Source organism: Nesoenas mayeri (assembly GCF_963082525.1).
Source record: "Nesoenas mayeri genome assembly, chromosome: Z".
In the NCBI taxonomy this organism is placed as follows: Eukaryota; Metazoa; Chordata; class Aves; order Columbiformes; family Columbidae; genus Nesoenas; species Nesoenas mayeri.
Window position 1 is genome coordinate 8530680 of NC_137542.1, and position 20539 is coordinate 8551218.

The 20539-nt window shown below is 44.1% G+C and overlaps 1 protein-coding gene across 3 annotated transcripts; it reads left to right on the forward strand.

Annotated features, from left to right (window-relative positions):
• The first annotated feature begins 509 nt into the window (after positions 1-509).
• RNF20 (ring finger protein 20) lies at positions 510-20285 on the forward strand. Of its 3 annotated transcripts, XM_080362746.1 has the most exons (21): positions 510-559; positions 3384-3446; positions 3702-3872; positions 3988-4155; positions 4276-4423; positions 4575-4757; positions 5953-6071; positions 6828-6974; positions 7140-7217; positions 7529-7648; positions 8889-9068; positions 9492-9627; positions 11649-11770; positions 12084-12481; positions 13080-13197; positions 14917-15066; positions 16027-16239; positions 17329-17454; positions 18491-18631; positions 18988-19089; positions 19316-20285. In XM_080362746.1, the coding sequence occupies exons 3-21, from the start codon at positions 3744-3746 to the stop codon at positions 19490-19492; spliced, it is 2955 nt and encodes a 984-aa protein (XP_080218872.1). In that variant the 5' UTR covers positions 510-559; positions 3384-3446; positions 3702-3743; the 3' UTR covers positions 19493-20285. The 3 variants fall into 3 exon arrangements, with proteins under 3 accessions (XP_080218872.1, XP_080218870.1, XP_080218871.1); XM_080362744.1 differs by having other exon boundaries at positions 3988-4423; XM_080362745.1 differs by lacking the exon at positions 510-559 and adding an exon at positions 794-841 and having other exon boundaries at positions 3706-3872; positions 3988-4423.
• Positions 20286-20539: the final 254 nt, after the last annotated feature.

Sequence of the window (20539 nt, forward strand, 5' to 3'; positions counted from 1 at the left end):
AGGATAGCCTGTAAACCCTGAAGTACCCAACCAATGGGGAACAGGGGCGGGAATTGCGGGATTTTCGGGGGATATTATGCTTTTCTGAGAGATCCTGCCTGGTACGATTATATTTCCAAAATAATTGTTTCCTACATATCTCTTTTACACAGGTTTGCCTGCAGTTCCTGTACACCCCCGGAGCGCGGTGCGGGACACCCCCGGCGGGAGGCCGAGCCCCATGGCGTCCGCCCCGGGCCCGGGGGAGCTGGGGAAGCATCGCCCCCTGTAGCGGTACGGGCCGCGGCCGCCATCTCTGCTGCGGGTAAGGGCGCTGGCGTCAGGCGCCTCCGCGTCACCGTAGCAACCACGGCAGCCATGTCGGGCGAGGGCAAGCGGCCGGGCGAGCAGCGGCCATGACGGGTGAGGGCGAAATGGCTGCCGGAAAGGGCGGTGCCAGCCGAGGGGGCGGGCACTGCGTGACCTCTCTCAGGCGTGTACGGGATTGGTCCGCTGGCGGTGGCGGTGACTTCCGGTGGGCCGGGGAAAGGTGGCGGCGGAGGAGGCGGCTGTTTCTGGGGTGGGTATGGTGGTCTGTGGGGCGGCCGGGCCCCGGTGGCTGTTTGGAGAGGGGCGGGCCGGGAGCGGAGGGTGCAGGGGAATGCGGGAGGGGGTGGGTTTGGGGGCGGAGGCACCGGCCACCTGCGATGGAAGGGCTGGGCCTAGGGGGCGGGGGTGTGGGGCTGCACAGAGGTGCGTGTGAGGCGGTGGCGGGTGCGGGGCTTCGGTGCCCGGGAGCAGCGCCGGAGGCACACACAGGGGAGGTGTCCGGTGGTGCGGGAGGGTCCCGAGCCTGCGGAGGGTCAGTGCCAGGATCGGGGCGATCCATACTGGGCGTGGGAGACAGGAGGAGGTGATCGGGCACGGCCCTGGGTGTCTGTGGGCATCCGTGCCGTGGGTCGCTGCACGGAGCAGCTCTGCTGTGGGATCAGGATGAGAAAGTGGGGGTTGTTCAGCATGAAGATGAGAAGACTCCAGGGAGACCTTATTGCAGCCTTTCTGTACTTAAAAGGGGCTGATAAGAAAGATGGGGACAGACTTTTTAGCGACATGTGTTACAACAAGACAAGGGGTGGTGGTTTTAAACTAAAAGAGGGGAGATTCAGGCTGGACATGAGGAAGAAGTTTTTCACACTGAGGATGGTGAAACACTGTCCCAGGTTGCCCAGAGGGGTGGTGGATGCCCCATCCCTGGAGACATCCCAGGCCAGGCTGGACGGGGCTCTGAGCAACCTGATCTGGGTGAAGATGTCCCTGCTCGTGGCAGGAGTTGGACTAGACGAGCTTTGAAGGTCCCTGCCAACCCAAACCATTCTATGATTCTGTGTGGTTGAGGAGTCTGCTGATTTAGAGTGGGATTCTTCCTGTGTGTCTCTGGTGGGCTCTGTCGGGCTGTAGGAACCCTGCATGGAGCAGTGTCGCTGGGGGAAGTCTCTGGGGTCTGAGTGGGTGACAATTATACGTTTTTGAGGAGCTCCAGAGGGCTGTAGATTATTTGAACAAAAAAATGGAAGTGTAGAGAGTGTCTGGTATGTGTAGTAAGCTGAAAGGTGAGCTTTGAAAAGTTTCTTGACTAGAGGTGCCTTGAGCATGTGGAAGGACTCAAATGCAGTTGGTGGTTGTGGGTTGTAGATGAGAAGTACTGGGCCTGGGGAAGTTTGCTCTCTGCAGGTTGCTGATGACTTGATGTCAGGATGGAGGACTTTTGGCCAGTGGTAGATGTGAGGAGTGCCAGGTGGAGGTGTATTTTGGTCTTGGTGTAAGAGGGTTTTAACCATAAAAAGGGGATTAAGACAAAGCTGAGTCTCTGGCAGGGGAGAACAATCAATCTTTGAGTCAGTGTGATTTGTTTGGAGAGAGAAGAACGTGAATACCTGTGACTGAGGGTAAGGTTGACTTCCTAAAGGAAAGAGAGGGTCTGTGGTCATGAAAATGTAGTGGGGCAGGTCCTGGTATACAGCATGCGAGGAAGTGAGTATTGGGGAGAAGGGGAGCTAGAGCTGTGAGGGATGGTGCCAGGAGGCAATCGAAGAAATACTTTGTCCATGGACAAATAATCTGAAAGGCAGTAGTCACTGATGGCTCACTGGACTGATACATAGCAGATGTTTTTAGTGACAGCTGCTCCCCACACCCTGCAATGGCCTAGTCGTTCTAGCTAAAATCCAATGCCCACTGAATTCAACTGCTAAAAGGAGGAAAATGGTTAAGTGAAAGTTATCTGATTATGTTTTAATTTTGATATGTATTTAGTACTTGCGTTAAAAGACTGGTTACAGGAACAGTATATATGCTGATTCAGTAACTCATTTAGAAATAATCTTTAGATTATTTTGCATAAGGTGAAAGGCAATGCCAAACTAAAATGCTGGTTAAATGATAATATTTGGCAAAGCAGTCTACCAGCTTAATCTTAAAAATACAGTAGCTTTATTACTTTCAACAGAACTGCTCAAGTAAAACAAATGTATAAGAACTGACAAGTTCAGTTTGTAACCTGTAGTTTAACTGTAAGTGTCATTATTGTTTTAAATGGAACAATACAAATCTTAGACATATGGTTGGTTTGTCGTTTACTTCTGGGTTTCAGTTAGTTTAGAGGTAGAATGAGATCTGTGAATTGAGTCAGCACAGCATCGGTGAATATGGGAGAAGAATGTATATGTAATGAAGATCTATTTGGTTTAATTTTCTAGCACTAGCTGCTGTATTCGTTTTGAGAATCCTTTTACTGTGATATTTTTTGTTTTACTAAATAATATTTTAGGGAACTGAAATAAATACTGTTCAAACATAAAAAAAAAACCCCTCTGTTTTAATGCTGAAATGCCGAGGGTCAATCAAATAGTAGGATAGGTTGCCCGGAGGGATTGCAGAGTTTCTGTCTCTGGAGATACTCAAAAGCTGACTGGACAAGGCCCTTGGCAGCCTGTGCTGACTGACCATGTGTTATTCAGGAGCACTGAGCAGATGATCTGCAGGAATCCCTTCCATCCTCAACTGTTCTGTGATTCTGTAACTAGTATTTACTGTTCAGATTGCATTGGCTTGGGGATAAATACGCTTCAGCGTGTCAGTGTCTCTCCTGTTACACAGGAAACCTCTTCAAATGGATCTTTACCAGCCACAGACCTTGGCTCGGAATTGCTGTTCAGTTCTGTAGGATTTTTAGCATCTCTACGTAGACTCTTACAGGGTTTGTCTTCAAGATATTACTGTCCTCGTCTTTAACTGACTTTGAATGTTGATGTAATAAGAACAATTAGTGGGCATGAACTGGTGCCATATATACACGGTCTCAGTTGCTTGTTAAAGTCTAACCTAAAAAATTTTTGTTGATACAGACAGAGATCAAAAAAGCAGAGGTTGAACCTGCATGAAGATTTTTATCCAAAGAGTGTGATAAGGTACAGTGCTTCCAATTTAACATTACAAAACAGTGGATTTTTTTTCCCATCAACTTGCTGCTTGCAGAGCTAATCCCAGTGGTGTCTTTTAAGACTCAATATTTTACCAGTATTTTCCAAAACCTTTTGAGTTATATGGTCTGTACTGTGTTGGACATTTTGTTACCATGATGAATCTGTATGTTAAAAACCCTAAACTGGGTTGATTGTCTGTGGGTTTGCTGGTTTTTTTTAATAGTGTTCTTTAATGTTCAGGAAGATTTTAGAGAAGTTGGGAGTCTGTATGCTTCAGCCACCATGTCTGGAATTGGCAATAAACGGACAGCTGGAGACCCTGGCCCTTCTGCACCTCCAGAGAAGAAAGCAGGGGTTGAAGACTCAGGGACCACAGTGGAGACCATTAAGCTTGGTGGCGTTTCTTCAACGGTATGTCTCTCTTGCACACCCTCACTCAACCTCATTTTTTTTTTTTAATCTGGACGCATAAATATCTCGCTACCTTCTATATGAGCCCAGTGATCTAACTTGTGCATCTGCACAGGAGGAGCTGGACATCCGGACCCTACAGGCCAAGAACAGGAAACTAGCAGAGATGTTGGACCAGCGGCAAGCCATTGAAGATGAGCTACGGGAGCACATTGAGAAGCTGGAGCGTCGTCAGGCCACTGATGATGCCTCTCTGCTGATTATCAATCGATACTGGAATCAGGTTAGTAACACATTTTGTGATTTTTTTTTTACATACGCTGTTCTCTTGTCTCTTCTGTTTCACTGCACTCCTTTTATTCACATCCATTCTTTGTCTTGTCTGGCCTATCTCATCCTTCAGTTTGATGAAAATATTCGCATCATCCTTAAACGTTTTGACCTCGACCAAGGTGTTGGAGACCTTTTGTCTGAAAGAAAAGCGCTAGTGGTGCCAGAACCTGAACCAGACTCGGACAGTAATCAGGAGCGCAAAGATGAGAGAGAACGAGGTGAGACATGTGGGTGAGGACAGTGTAAAAGATGGATTTCAGCTGTGGACAGTGTTGATGTCCCTTTCTAAAGGGTGACAGAGATTGTGAAGACTAGTGATCTGTTGCTTGTCATAACGCATTTACTTCTTGCACCTCTTTCTGTTCCCAGGTGAAGGACTGGAGCCAGCGTTCTCCTTCCTAGCCACCCTAGCCAGCAGCACTAGTGAGGAGATAGAATCTCAGCTGCAAGAGCGTGTAGAGTCCTCCCGCCGCGCTGTTGCCCAGATTGTGACTATGTATGACAAGCTGCAGGAGAAAGTGGATGTGCTGACCCACAAGCTGAATAGTGGAGGTATGACCAAGATGACCGGTACTCAAGGATCCTTATGTACCCCCACGTTAGACATGATTCTGCATTGTAAGCGTTAAAGCCTGTCCTTGTGCTCATTTATTTTCAAAAATAAATTGACTTAGCTTTCCAAACTCTCGATAGCCCAAACTTCTAATAAGGACTAGTACTGAATGCTAGCAGTGTATTATAACTGCCTCTAAATTTGCATGCCAAGTATTCTGCCTAGTGTGTTGGGCTAAGGAAAGGGTTGTTTCCCTCTGCACTGTGTTTGTGTACCTGAAAATTTACAGATGACTGTTCAACCTCATCACTTAGCTGTCCTCAGCCACTGAGTAAAAGGCTTCAATGCTTACAAGTGAAGAAGTGCCATCCGTATTGCGAACTCATATTGGACTCCTTCTCACCTGCAGTTTAATAAAAGATGTAGGAATAACCAGCTCCTCAGTTTCCTCTGAGTTTTGAACAAAATGGTACCCATCTAGTGTCTTGGTTTACTTAGTGTAGCTGTCAGTTTTGAACACAAAGCAGAGTTCTGCTGAGGAAAGCTGAACCACTGGCTTCTGAAAATTAATGTAGCAGATTCAATTCAGATTTGGGTGACTCTCTGAAAAACTTCATTAGCTTAAGGTTAGAATTTTAATATTTTGATTGAAAATTTAGGTGGAATATGAACTCATCCTTGATTTGCCTGCTGTCCATAGTGTTTTATACGCTCTGATCAAGGATGTGTGGCAGGTCTAGCACTGCTGTAGCGAAGTGTTACTATCCTTAGTTGGCGGCCTTCAACTCTGTAGTAGTGTTTTTGTTAGCGCAACATGAGCCTGTGCTTGGTTCCTTTAATTGTCATCTGGTATATTAGCTTATGCCACCTGTTTTAGCAGGTTTACACATGAATTTGACCTGCATTAGGATGTCACTGGATCACAGGGGCACATTCTGTGTTGGGGATACTGAATGATCGCTGACCATCTGGAGTGGGTAACACGTTGAACTGCACAGCCTTTTGCTTAGTGAATGCAAATCAAAGCTCTGTGTGGCTGGAGATTAGACCATCAGAAACCTCTTGCTGGAGGAATGTAGTAAGCAGAAGATAAAACCAGAAATTTCCTTTTCTGTTTTCTCTTTATTTTTCTCTTTGCTGTTTAAGAATTAGAGCCTTCCTTGATTTCTGTTCATTTCTTTATGCATCTTTCAGATATTTCGTTGATGGAAGAGGCAGTGCTTGAGCTTAATACCTACCTCTCACATGAAAATGGACGGCTGCAGGAGCTGGCTGATGTTCTTCAGGAGAAGCACCGAATCATGTCTCAGGAGGTATAAAAAGGAGAGAGAAAGAAATCTGCTTTGGGGTGTTGCTTAGAATAATGTGTGGTTACCATAATTTGGAAAGCAGGTTATTGCCTTGGAGAGAGACAGGAGCAACAAAATTTGAAAGTTACTTTCTGAACAAAAGTTATGGAAAGAGTTGTGGAGAAATGCACATAGATTTTGTATGTGGTTCAGGCTGACTTCACTGAGTGAGAGAGTATAACCAAACCAATGGTTTGAAAGGATTTAATTTTAAAAGAAAACAGAGCAGAGGAAATGTTTAGGTGATGCTAGGGTGGTTGCGTAAACCTGTGAGACACATCATGTAACATTGCTGTAATTTCAAATTCCTTGTTTTTTCTGGATCATTTATGAATGTGTAACAACATTAATTACAAGATAATCCCAGTCATTAAGGGATTTGCAGTATTTGTTTCTGTGGTTTCAGTTCCTTTAATAACTGTTTGTGTTAATGCTGTCCTTGCTTGATATTACAGTGGTTTGTAGAGTAGATACTGTCAGATAATACCAACTTGTTGCCCTTTTTCCATTTTCAGTTTTGTCTTATTTTCTTTACTGTGTTGGGATTCAGCTAATGTAATATTCAGGCCAGTTCATTGAGTGGTCTGTCACCACTGCAAAAGATAAATGGAAAGCACATGTGTCTGGGGTATGGTGAATAAGAGAAAAAGTAATATCCAATAATATTGGAAAATGTTGATTCTATTCGATATGGTGGCTGAAATACTCTCTTGATTGCAGTTCTCCAAGCTGCAAGAGAGAGTGGAGACAGCAGAATCTCGAGTGTCTGTTCTGGAAACTATGATTGATGACCTTCAGTGGGATATTGACAAGTTACGCAAAAGGGAACAGAGGCTCAACCGACACTTAGCAGATGTTCTGGAACGAGTAAGCACCGGCCTTTTTGCCAGGAAACTTGAGAAACGGGTGCAGTTTTGATGTGGTACTTGGCTGTGGGAATCTTTAGTGTACCCTCTTTTGGTCTTGAATATGCTATAACAGCAGTTGTGGCATTTAATTGGGTATTGATGAAATCTGTTGCCTTTTTTACAGGTGAATTCCAAAGGCTACAAGGTGTATGGAGCTGGGAGCAGCCTCTATGGGGGAACCATCACCATTAATGCTCGCAAGGTAATGTCAGGGGCTTGGTTGTGGGCAAAGGAAAGAGTGAAGTCAAGCAGAACTTGTGCATAGGGCCATGGATTGGAACAGAATTTAGTACCTCCTTTGCCACAAATCTGGGTGACTCTGGCCAATCCATTTGGTCTGTGTGCAAGCTGCCTCCTTATGAAACACACTTGATGGAAATAGACTCTGTCTTGCTTGGTATTGGTACCTGACTGTTAAGTCTGCAATTTCTGTTAATATATAAACAGTTACTTAATTAGTACCCTCAGTAGATACAGTAACAGTAGGATTTACAAGCAGTTTATTCCCAACAGTTTGAGGAGATGAATGCAGAGCTGGAAGAGAATAAAGAGCTTGCTGTCAATCGCCTCAATGAGTTGGAGGAACTACGCCAGGATCTTGAGGAAGTAACAACACAGAATGAAAAACTCAAGGTGAGACATCTGTACCTGTTTGAGGATGAAGGTGTTCTGTGTGGTTGGTTCCTCTTTGTCTTGCTGTGCTGTGTCTGGAAAACCTCATTATTGTATTCTGTGTTTACACTTTAGCTGTGTTATAATTTGTACCAGATACAATTTAGCAAGTTTGTGTGACTTTAACTTGCAGTTCAGTGCATTGGTGACACCACGTGGTCATTGTTGGAAATTGTAGTGGTTTCTTATTTCCCATTTTCCATTCCGATCTATCTGGTACATTTTAATGTTGTCTAGTTAAAACTGATTTAACTTGTTTATGGATATTGATTCTTCTTTCAGCTTCCCTGTGCAAGTGGAACCAGAGAACTGAAAAAATCGGGAAACTTGTGTAGGAAAGCTAGGCTTTTGAAAGAGTCAGTGAACTTAAATCTTTCCCAGTGTGGTAGAGTGGATACACAGGAAAGAGTGTACAAGTTTCTTATGTCTTAATAGTGGTAACACAAAAAGCTGTACATCTGTAGTAGATAAAACTTAGATTGTTTTTTGTGTTTCTTAGTGATCAATAGATATTTTAGCCTGTTACAAGAAATGTCTGATGCGATAACCTAAGTTTCGGAGTTGAGATTCCAGAAACTATCTTGAGGCATCTCTCCACATGAGTTTGTTTTGAAAGACCCTTTGGCTTACAGCTTTCCTTTTCTCCTAATTTGTGTTGAGCTATATGTGTGCATATGTGTTTCTGTTTCACTGCTGGTAGTCAGAATCATGTGTTAACTTTTTTTGTAAGGAAAATTCAGATTCTGTACTTCTGCTTCCTCTCATTTCTCTTCAGTCATTATATCTGTTACTGGTAGAAAGCTAACATAATGCCTATTTGCGCATTTGTTTTCTGTTATACTTTTCTTTGTGCCCGTCTTTGTTGATTTAGGTAATTATGGTTTTACAGTAAAACCATTGAAATGGTATATGATGTTTTCCAAGCTCATATATTTGAGAGAAACTATTGCAGAACATGAGAATCAAAAACTCTTGTCATGTGACTATGCAGTACAAACAGCCTAGTCCATACAGAGAAGGCACAGACTTTTTAAATGGATACTGGAGCATATCACTTGCATCTACTTCACAGCAGTACTATTAAAGTTCTACTTTTGCCTTTGCTTGTGGCAGCTTGCACTGTTCTTCTACCTTGCAAAATAGATGCCAAAGAAAAGGAGATAATTACTCTTTCTGTGGCATTTTCTTGTCTCCTGACTAGGTTGAGCTGCGACGGGCAGTGGAAGAGGCTGTGAAGGAGACCCCAGAATATCGCTGCATGCAGTCCCAATTTTCTGTGTTGTATAATGAGAGTCTCCAGCTGAAGGCTCATCTTGATGAGGCCCGCACTCTGCTTCATGGCACCCGCACCACACACCAGCGCCAGGTGGAACTAATCGAGGTAGAGTCATAGAACAGAATCATAGAATGTCCTGGCTTGGAAGGGATCCACATGGATCTTCGAGTCCAACTCCTGTCCCTGTAAATGACAACCCCATAGTTCACACCATGTGTCTGATGGTGTTGTCCAGTCTCTTCCTGAACACTGTCAGGCTTGGGGCTGTGACACCTCCCTGGGGAGCCTGTTCCAGTGCTCCAGCACCCTCTGGGTGAAGAACCTTTTCCTGATGTCCAGCCTCTGCTCCATCAGACTAGAGAATACTGTTATCCCATTAACCATCACTACTGGGTCTGAGTAGCTCTGGGGATGCTTAGGAAATTTATCTTCCTAGCAGTAATTAATCTGTGCTGGTATCTCATGTTGATGGGGTGAGAAATACTCGAGGGCCACAGTGCCACGTTCTGTCTGCTTCTTACTCTTCAGAGGGACGAGGTCAGCCTTCACAAGAAGCTACGCACAGAGGTGATTCAGCTAGAGGACACCCTGGCACAAGTTCGCAAAGAATATGAGATGCTGCGGATAGAGTTTGAACAGACACTTGCTGCCAATGAACAAGCAGGTATGGAGTTTTTCTGCTGTGCTTAAAAACAAGCAAACAGCATACTTGTTTGATTCTTTGTCTGTTATTGATAAATACTTGTTCTGGCAGGTCTTTATGTCAAAAAACAAAGCTCTTCATGTGTTCTGTGGAGGCCAGTTCCATGTTATCTGACTTCCTTTTAGATGCTGCAAAATACATATATTTTGCTAATAATTTGGTTTATGACAAAGTATTTTGCATTATTAAAAATTGTTTTTGTGGAGAATTCATTTATGAGTCTGGAATGACAGCCTGGACAGTCTTCAAAAAGGGCAAGAAGGAGGACCTGGGTAATTATAGACCGGTCAGCCTCACCTCTGTCCCTGGGAAAGTAATGGAACAGCTTATCCTTGGTGCCATCTCAAGGCATATCAAGGATAAGAGGGTTATTAGGGGCAGTCAGCATGGCTTTACCAAGGTTAAGTCATGCTCGGCCAACCTCATAGCCTTTTATGAGAATGTAACAAGGTGGATGGATGACGGCAGAGCGGTGGACGTGGTCTACCTTGACTTCAGTAAAGCCTTTGACACGGTCTCCCACAGCATCCTCACAGCTAAGTTGAGGAGGTGTGGTCTAGACAATAGAGTAGTGAGGTGGGTTGCAAACTGGCTTAAGGAGAGAAGCCAGAGAGTGATAGTCAATGGTGCGGAGTCTAGTTGGAGGCCAGTATCTAGTGGAGTGCCTCAGGGGTCAGTACTGGGGCCAGTATTATTCAATATATTCATTAACGACTTAGACGAGGGAATAGAGTGCACTATCACCAAGTTTGCTGATGACACCAAGCTGGGAGGAGTGGCTGACACGCCAGAAGGCTGTGCTGCCATCCTGAGGGATCTGGACAGGCTGGAGAGTTGGGCGGGGAATAACCTGAAGAAATTTAACAAGGGAAAGTGTAGAGTCCTGCATCTGGGCAGGAACAACCCCAGGTTCCAGTATAGGTTGGGAAATTACATATTAGAGAGCAGTGTAGGGGAAAGGGACCTGGGAGTCCTGGTGGACAACAGGATGACCATGAGCCAGCACTGTGCCCTTGTGGCCAGGAAGGCCAGTGGCATCCTGGGATGTATTAGAAGGGGGGTGATTAGTAGATCGAGAGAGGTCCTCCTTCACCTCTATTCCACCCTGGTGAGACCCCATCTAGAATATTGTGTCCAGTTCTGGGCCCCTCAGTTCAAGAAGGACAGGGAACTGCTGGAGAGGGTCCAGCGTAGGGCAACAAAGATGATTAAGGGAGTGGAGCACCTCCCTTATGAAGAAAGGCTGAGGGAGCTGGGGCTCTTTAGTTTGGAGAAGAGGAGACTGAGGGGTGACCTTATTAATGTTTATAAATATATAAAGGGTGAATGCCACAAGGATGGAGCTAGGCTCTTCTCAGTGGCAAACAATGGTAGGACAAGGGGTAATGGGATCAAGCTGGAACACAAGAGGTTCCACTTGAATTTGAGAAGAAACTTCTTCTCAGTGAGGGTGACAGGCACTGGAACAGGCTGCCCAGGGGGTTGTGGAGTCTCCTTGTCTGGAGACATTCAAAAGCCGCCTGGACATGTTCCTGTGCGACCTCACCTAGGCGTTCCTGCTCCAGCAGGGGGATTGGACTAGATGATCTTTTGAGGTCCCTTCCAATCCCAGACATGCTGTGATACTGTGACAGGAAACCAATAATTTTCGTATTTCATCAGAGGAAATGATGAATCTATTTCTAAAGTAGCATTTAAATTATAGAGGTTTTTTTGTAGCATGACACATTTCCCTTAGGACTGTGAGGAAAAAGTAATGGTAAGGGGAAATCAGAACTCAGAATTTGCAAGGACTTACAGTTGCATGTAAAACCAGCATGACTTTTTTTCTGCAAATGTGTTGTGTTGCTCTGTTGTGTGGCACAATGATAATAATCTTATTTTGGTTCTTTGTCAATTAGCTTGTTATCCATCTCCATGAAAGTCCTCACAGAAAGTCAGCGTAAATGTGATTTGCTACAGTTGTGTTTCTCTTTTTGTAGGCCCAATTAATCGGGAGATGCGTCATCTCATCAGCAGCCTCCAAAATCACAACCACCAGCTGAAGGGAGAGGTGTTAAGATACAAGCGCAAACTGAGAGAGGCCCAATCTGACTTGAGCAAGGTATCAGAGGGGGAAATGCCAGAAAAGAGCGGGAAGAGCTTAGAAGGGGGAATGCAGTATCAGCCTTTCTGTTACGGCATGCAGGATGCAATGTAATTTTCTATGGAACTCTACACTCTGCTGCTTCCACTCACTAATTGAATAGTCTTGCTTTGTAGCTGGATAGTGCTCCATGAAAGATAGTAACAATTATGGAAAGGTGTATGTGAACATGGACCTGGGAAGATCAGGGATGGGGGATAACGTAGATTTCTGGCTAAGAACTTAATGGTTTGTTTTCTTCTGTGTCTTCTTTCTTGCTATTCCTCAACAGATCCGCTCTCGCAGTGGTAGTGCTCTCTTACAGTCCCAGTCCAGCACGGAAGACACAAAGGAGGAACCTCCAGAAATCAAACAGGAGCCTGATGATCCTTCTGCCCAAGTGTCTGTCCCCAAGGCTGCTTCTGAAGATGTTAATGAAATGAAGGCCAGGCGAGATGAAGAGGAACGGGAGCGAGAGAGACGGGAGAGGGAGAGGGAACGAGAGAAGGAAAAGGAGAAAGAGAGAGAGCGAGAGAAAGAGAAAGAAAAGGAAAAGGAACGAGAGCGGGAAAAGCAGAAGCAGAAGGAATCTGAGAAGGAGAGAGAGTCCAAAGAGAAGGAGAAAGGGAAGCATGAAGATGGAAGAAAGAAAGAGGCTGAAGCAATAAAGCAGCTGAAGGCTGAGCTCAAGTATGAGTTGTTGTTCTTCCCTTTCCTGCTTGACTAGTGCCCAAACTTTGGTATTCAAGAGACAACTTGGAGCTTGTGCTTACGAGATTAGGTTCATTGAAATGAAAGGTTTCTGACACCCTCTGTAACTCATTGTCATTTGGACAATGTAGTAACCTTTCTTCTATGACAATGTAAAGCATGAATTACCAAAACAGATACTTCGTAGTGTGGGTCGAGTAATATTTATTTGTTGCTGTCACAGCAATTGTGTAAAGCTTTACAGCAGCAGGTTATTAATGAAGGGCACAGTAGTCTTCCCTGTCTTGCATCAGTACCAAGGCAGGGATGGATAGTTGCTTACTATTAGGGTACATGTCTCCTGCCCACCACACTTCTCTTGGCTTTTCATCCTGTATGTACCTGAACATGTTTATTTTCAGCCTCCAGCCTCTACTCCTTGGCTGTTTTACATTACAAGGGTAAGATGAGTTAAGGATGACTCCATATACATACCACGTGGGAGATGGAGAGAATGTTGCTCTGACTCTTGTACTGTATATGTAACAGCATAACTTTTCTGCTGTCTTCTCACAATTGTATGTTTCCCTGTCTCTAGGAAGGCTCAGGAGAGCCAGAAGGAGATGAAGCTATTGCTAGATATGTACCGCTCTGCCCCCAAAGAGCAGAGGGATAAGGTGCAGCTGATGGCAGCGGAGAAGAAGGCAAAAGCTGAGGTAAATATAATTTCTCTTTTCTCTTTAGTGTGTTATTTAAAAATTAATTTTGGATACTCTGCACCTGAACTGTGTTGTTTTTATCTTCAAAACTGGAGATTGTTCCTCTTCTCATTTTTGTCACTTAGAAGAGATTAGAATAGTCTTGAGATGAACAGGGAAATAATAGAATCATAGAATGTCCTGGGCTGAAAGGGACATTCACACCATGTATCTGAGGACATTGTCCAGTCTCTTCTTGAACACTGTCAGGTGGGGCTGTGACACCGCCCTGGGGAGGCTGTTCCAGTGCTCCAGCACTATCTGGGTGAAGAACCTTTTCCTAATGTCTAGAGTTTGGGATGTTGTCCTCTGGGAAGGGATGATCCTTTTGCCCAGGCTGAGGGACATGGTTGCTCGGCGCAGATTCAACCAGTAGCGAAGCTGAGCACATGTCCCAGAGACCTACACACACAGAGGACACTGATGCCACCAGTCACACTGCCACAGGCAATGTGCTGCCTTCAACAGCATGTATATTGGATGCAAACAAAACATAAGCATTGGCAGGCAAGTCCCCTTCCTCCTCCTCAGCTGGTAGAAATAGAAGGTCTGTTGTGCAGGCACAGGCACAACACTTTCTGGGTTCACAAGCACACATGCATTTGCAGATCCCTCAAGTACCAGCATGGCCCCTCTGTCTGGTACCCTGTGGTCCTGGGCCCTCTTACTTTCTTCACGTACAGGTCTCAGCTGTAGCTAGCACTTAGTCCGTGCAGCACATGTACACATGAAGTAGAGAGTTAAGAAAATGTTTAATAAGAAGATACAAGAAGATAGGATAGGCTGCAGTGATCATATGCAGGGCTGAGGCAGACAAGTGTGTACTGATTTCCCACATTTTATATATGACCAGCTCCTTTTACACCTTTCTCTTGTCTAACCCCAATTTGTTCATCCTTGCTCCCCCTTACTCTGCACATCCCTCCTGGATTTGTACAACTCGCTTGATTCCCACAGCCTTCCCAGTCCAGGATCTGCCCCTGATTTACAGTCTTATCAGTTGCAAAGTCCAGGTTGATCTTCCTGGAAGCAGTACCTGTACTTTCTTGGTAGCTTATCAACTGATATGACTGAGGTCGTTTGTTTCTTGTCTTTGTCCCCATGTTTGTTTTGTCAGTTCTGTGCCTCTGTATATTTTGTTTCTGGTCACCCTTTGCCCCGCTTAGTTGCTCAGTTGACAGAGTCCACAGTCAGATAACCTTGCTGGAATATTCTCACGCTCTCAACAGCTGCTATTATTGACCAGGTTTGGTTCTCATCACTGCCTCCCTTACCCTTTATCAGGTTCTTGTGTCCGTTTGTTTTGTTTATGGCTTCCTCATTTTCTTATTATGCCTTTTTGTATTGAAGAAGGTCTGTGATCAGACACCCTTTAAGGAGCAAATGCTGTCTATGCACATACCTTTACATATACAACTGCAAGACACTAATGTTCCTACTGTGACAAAACATGCTATAGAATTTTCAAAGCTTTTAAAATCAAGATCTTGGGCATACAGCTCATCTTAATGGTCCATCTGTCAGTAATACACTATCCTGTCAAGATATTTTTTCTTTTCCTATGCTTTGAAGGCAGTTTCTCCCATGTTTCAGAGAATTGTGGGGAAAACAGGCTCTTAAGATTGTTCAGGCCACATTCTTGTGTTTAGTGTAATTTCTGTTCTGTCTCTGGTGTAGCTGGAAGAACTGAGACAGAGGGTGAAAGAACTGGAAGACAAGGAGAAAAAGGAGAGTAAAAAGATGGCTGATGAGGATGCTCTCCGCAAGATCCGAGCAGTGGAGGAACAAATTGAATATTTGCAGAAGAAACTAGCCATGGCTAAGCAGGTGAGAGGTTTCAGACAAATTCTTTCTTGGTTGAAGCACCTGGGAAGGAACTGCCTTAGGTTACAGCCAGGAAGGTTACCTGAGAGGAGGAATTTCTCTCTCTGTATGTGCCAGAGATGTGAGTTTTGTCCCTCTTCATCAAAGGGGAAGAAACCCAACTAGCCAAAAACCAACAACAATCAAAAAAACCTCATAACACAAGAGTGTCATAAAGCTTGTGGTGGTAGTAGAGAATGTTTGATTGTTTATGGCCTAGGTGAAGAGCATAGAGGAGGGATGGCTGGATCAACTGTTAGGGGAGTAGGTTGGGATATCTTTTAAAAAGTATTACCTGCACAGTTCATATAATTAATGCATGTGCGTGCTACTCTGACATACCTTCTTCCACAAAAAAGGGCTTCATCTAATGATAAGAGAGCAGGACCACCTCAGCAGAGGAGAGGCAGGACAGTGTCTAGACATAGGCTTTTTTAGAATTCAGATTATTTTCCTTATAGTACAGAACTGTTCTATCTTATCACTTCTTTAATGCTGAAGAGGCTTAAGTGAGCATAAGGAGTTTGGCAGCCTCTTAGTTGGAAGATGTTGATTTGTCCACATGTAGAATTATTCACCTAGTGTATATGACAGCTGTTCAGCCAGCTGTCTGGAGTTGGAAGTTGGTTTCTGCCCAGCTCTGGCAACAACTGTGTCACACCTGATTTTGCCAGCAGACAAGCCACAGCCTCTGAATGCTTGTGAAGATGACGTCCCTTTTCTACACCTTCTAATTCAGGCCATCTCTGCTGTGGTGCAGACTTCTAGGAAGCAATGTTTTCTGGTTGCTGGGAAGATACTGTTCTGTGGTACTGAGACATCTTCCTTCACCTCTGCTAGGTTTGGTGTCTCAGGGTAAAATGTTCAGGGTCGTAGATGGGGGTACAGGAGACAGTTTTGCCAGAGCCAGGGTTTCTGTTGCAGGAGGAGGAGGCTCTGCTGTCAGAAATGGATGTCACGGGCCAAGCTTTTGAGGACATGCAGGAGCAGAACATCCGCCTGATGCAGCAGCTGCGGGAAAAGGATGATGCCAACTTCAAGCTGATGTCAGAACGTATCAAGTCCAACCAGATCCACAAGCTGCTGAAAGAGGAGAAGGAGGAGCTGGCGGACCAAGTTTTGACACTGAAGACACAGGTAACCTGAGAGAAGAGACGACAACAGAACTGATGGGGGAAGCTGGAAGTGTTGTGTGTTAGCTCTCATAGACAGCTAAGTTCCACACAGCTGCATGCTTGCTCCCCCACAGTGGGATGTGGGAGAGAATCAGAAGGACAAAAGTGAGAAAACTGGTGGGTTGAGTTAAAGACAGTTCAGTAGTTTAAGAAAAGCTGTGTGCACAAGCAAAGCAAACCCAGGAATTCATTCGCCACTTCCCATGGACAAGTAAGCTTTCAGCCATCTCGAGGACAGCAGGGCTCCATCATGTGTAATTGTTACTTGAGAAAACAAACACCATCGCTCTGAACATCTCCCTGTTTCCTCCTTTCCACCAGCTTTTATTGCTGAGCACAGTGTTATATGGTATGAAATATCCGTTTAGTCAGTTTGGGCCAGCTGTCCAAGCTGTGTCCCCTTCCCAACCCTCAGCCTATAAGCTGAGACACAGAAAGTCTTGTGGCTGTGTGCTATTCAGCAACAGCTAAAATAGTAGTGTTTTTTTGATGCTGTTTTGGTCCCAAATCTGAAATCCAGCAATATATCAGCTTCTATGAAGAGAACTAATTATATCCCTGCCAAAATTGGTACAGGAGGGAGTGTTACCCTAATCAACCTAGGTATGCTGCATCAGACTTCAAAGGGACCTGCCTTAGTAAGAAACAGAGACTGATGTATGGGTATAAAATATCCTACGAATTCATTGCCCTGATGAGCAGGAGGGAAGTGGGAAGTAATTTTCCTGTTCTAGTGGTACTTCTAGATATATATTCTGACATCCTTGGAACCAAGGTGGAACTGTCCACTGCCTTGCAGCAATTCTTTAAACCACCTTTCAAGAAATAAGACATCTTTGTTGTGACTGCTGGGTTTTAAAGTGTTCACCGAAGAGGTCTGGATACAGCTCTTAGACTGCTAGTGTGTTCAGGGGGAAAAAGACAAACTGAAGAGGTAGTCCTTGATTGTGGGGAGGCAGAGATAGTTTTAGCATGCAGCTTTAATGACTACTCTAAGGACCTGCAGAGCATGAATTTCAGTCCTTCTGTACCTCCTCTCTCCCTTTCCAAGGTGGATGCCCAGCTGCAGGTTGTACGTAAGTTGGAGGAGAAGGAACATTTATTGCAAAGCAGTATTGGAACAGGCGAGAAAGAACTAGGTCTCCGAACACAGGCCCTGGAAATGAACAAACGCAAGGTGAGTGACTGCTTGATTTCTTGTGTTGTGAGGTGGAGTTGTTTGTTGTCTTGTGGGAAGCCTAGAAGGCTTTGAACTCTCATTAGTATTATAGAACTTGGTATTCTCTGGTTTTGGACTAGCATACCAGAAGGTTGAGGAGTCCTGAAGAGAGTTCTGATGAAAGTATTGTAAACTGATGTTTTGTGTGATAAGGAGGTGCAGGTCATAGGTGTTTCTATGAAAGTCTGATTAGGAAGCTGATGTAAGCTGCCTTTGAAAGGAGACCTATTGTGCAAGAAGAGGCAGCAGACAGATGAAGTTAACTGGGGTCAAGTCTTTTATAAGAAAGGTGGAGTAAGTAAATGGAAAATATGACTGGAGAATGTCAAGACGTTTAACAGATGTCTAAGATCAATAAAGTAGGTCTGTTATGGGAAAAGGAAGACTAAGTCTCACGCTTGATGTTGCCATTGTTATTAAACATTTAGTAGAAATGCAGGAATTACTTTAAAACAGACAGAAAGGAAAGCAAAAATATCACTGTAAAGAGGAGTTGGGGAATTCAGCAATCACTTGTGCTTAATATTGCATTCTGTGGTATTGAGGGATCTTGGAAATAAACACTTATCTTGAAGTCATGTCTAGTTCAGCTGTAGAACTGCCTTTAAACAATTTAGTCAAGAAAATGTCGAAGATAGAAGGCTGAAAATACTTGGAACAAGGAGAGAATTGTGTGATTGTTAGCATTTTTCTAAGTGACATGCATTGCAGCATGACAGCCGTTTGCTCTACTGAAGAGGAATGTTGAAGCTAAATGACTAGAACTTATTAATAAAAAGATACTGTGCTGTTGAAGTAATTTTAGTAATGATATTATAATAATTGGAGTAATTCCAGTAATAATTAGGAAGTAACAAAATTAGATTGAAAATGTAGATCTCTAGCAGCTTGAGGAGTATTCTGTGAGCAATCTTGGATTTCCAGGCAGAGGGACTAGAAATTACTAGAGCTCTTCTTCCACACTTGGTATTTCTATGCTGGTTTTCTTTTTCAGGCCATGGATGCAGCCCAGCTTGCGGATGATCTGAAAGCGCAGCTAGAGCTGGCTCAGAAAAAGTTACATGACTTCCAAGAGGAGATTGTGGAAAACAGAGTAACTCGAGAGAAAGAGATGTTCAACTTCAAAAGGACGGAGGTATATACCTCATGTGCAATTCTTCAGTATCTGTCTGCTCTGGTGTCTGTCTCCTTGTACATTGAGCTTGCATGGGTTGCAACTACAATACTTTTTGGGGCATCTGGTTTCACTTTTATTTCAGCTTTATTGGGTGTTGGCTCTTTCGGCTTTTGTCCACTGAAAAGTCACAATACATGTGGTGCCAGATGATAATGTAATCTGTTGTAAGTCTGTTGGACTGTCAGGGATGAAAGGGTGTGATGGAGTGATGTAGCTAGGCACATGGTTGGCCAGGTGCTAGTTCTCTTTGGTCCCTGAAGAAGCTGCAATAGAGAATATACTTCTCATTTATTTGGCCTCTTGTTTTTATGCAGGAAGATATTTCTAGGTTACGCAGGAAGCTGGAATCCACTAAGAAGCCTGACATGGTTCCCAACTGTGATGAGATATTGATGGAAGAAATCAAGGATTACAAGGTGAGTAGCTTTCTCTATCAACTTCATTCTTTAATTTAACTTCAGTCAAAAGGCTGTGTAGTCATGTTTTCATTATGGGACATCTCTTGTCTGTACTTCGGCATTGCAGACCTATCTTGCATTGAAGAAAGCATCTTCTTGTGAGGAATGGAAGGACTTTCATCTTCAGTCATCTTTTAACATACCTAAAGCAGTGGACCCTCACTGTAATATTTCTGTCTTGCAGGCCCGCCTGACCTGCCCATGCTGCAACATGCGCAAAAAGGATGCTGTGCTCACAAAGTGCTTTCATGTGTTCTGCTTTGAGTGTGTGAAAACACGCTATGACACCCGGCAGCGTAAGTGCCCCAAGTGCAACGCTGCCTTTGGTGCCAATGACTTCCACAGGATCTACATCGGTTGAGTCTTTCCACTGGAGTGATGGAAAGTTGCCGCTTATGCTGACCACCCAGCCTCCCTCACTTTCTGTGATTGTCACCTATAGGGCAGTCGGTGCTTCTGTCAGCTGATCTGCAGTCTCTTCTAGGAAGTGTGGTTAGGGAATGGAAAGAAACAGATTCTGGATCTTGATTCCTTTCTCATCCCCTTTCTTTTATTATTGCCCTTGGTTTTTGTGGATCCTTTCTGCCTGAGAGGATGTTTCCCATCCATTACTTTCACACTGCTAAGTCGGGAACATCTAACTGAAGTCCTGCCTTGATGGGATGGAAGCTGTCTGTGGTGCAGCAGAGATAAATGAGCCCTTTATTTGAGGACTTTGCTTTGGATGTTAATTATTAAATCCCATCAAGGTATGGTAGTGTTTCTGAGAGTGAATAGCTTCCCAGTTACAGGGCCAGATAACAAATGAACAGGTACATCTGTAGCCTTCAGTAGAATTATTCTTTGGACGTGTATCTTCTGGAGTCAAGAAAAGAATCTGTGAAGGCTGATGCAGTAGTAAACATTCTCCCTACTCCTAAAACCAAGTGCACATCTTAGTATACAGAAGAGGAGAAAGATAAGACATTGGAGAACCACTGAAAATAGCATTCCACTGATGAACCCTGGTTGGTGTGGACATCTTCCACTAGGTTGAGGCATTGCTGTCATCATCCTTAGTTTCCAGAAGAGAATTTGTAGGAGTTACTCTGTGGCAACTTTGCCACAAATATTAATCTTTTAATGCACAAAGTCTAATAAAAGCTTTTGTCTGAGTTATGTTTCTGTTTTTCTTGCCTCTAGTAGTATCTATCAGTTCTCCTGTGTCCAGTTGTTGGAAGCATTTTTCACAAGCTTTAAGCTTCTAAAGTAGAGAGAAATTTCTTCCTTCCTGTGTTTTCAAAAAATGGTTAACTAAAATTATCTTTCTTTTTTTTATCTGTATCTTCGTTACCCTATTTCTGACACAACAGGAAGGCCAAGATGTTGGATTATTTATGCAGTCATTTTGTCATGGCTACTGGGAATT

Bases quoted from the DNA above. Each gene is read 5' to 3' on its own strand.
- RNF20 (XM_080362744.1), top strand. From the start codon at position 3,744: ATGTCTGGAATTGGCAATAAACGGACAGCTGGAGACCCTGGCCCTTCT. The intron at 4,424-4,574 runs GTGAGACATGTG...TTCTGTTCCCAG, and splicing joins CAAAGATGAGAGAGAACGAG to GTGAAGGACTGGAGCCAGCG. The intron at 6,975-7,139 runs GTAAGCACCGGC...CCTTTTTTACAG, and splicing joins TAGCAGATGTTCTGGAACGA to GTGAATTCCAAAGGCTACAA.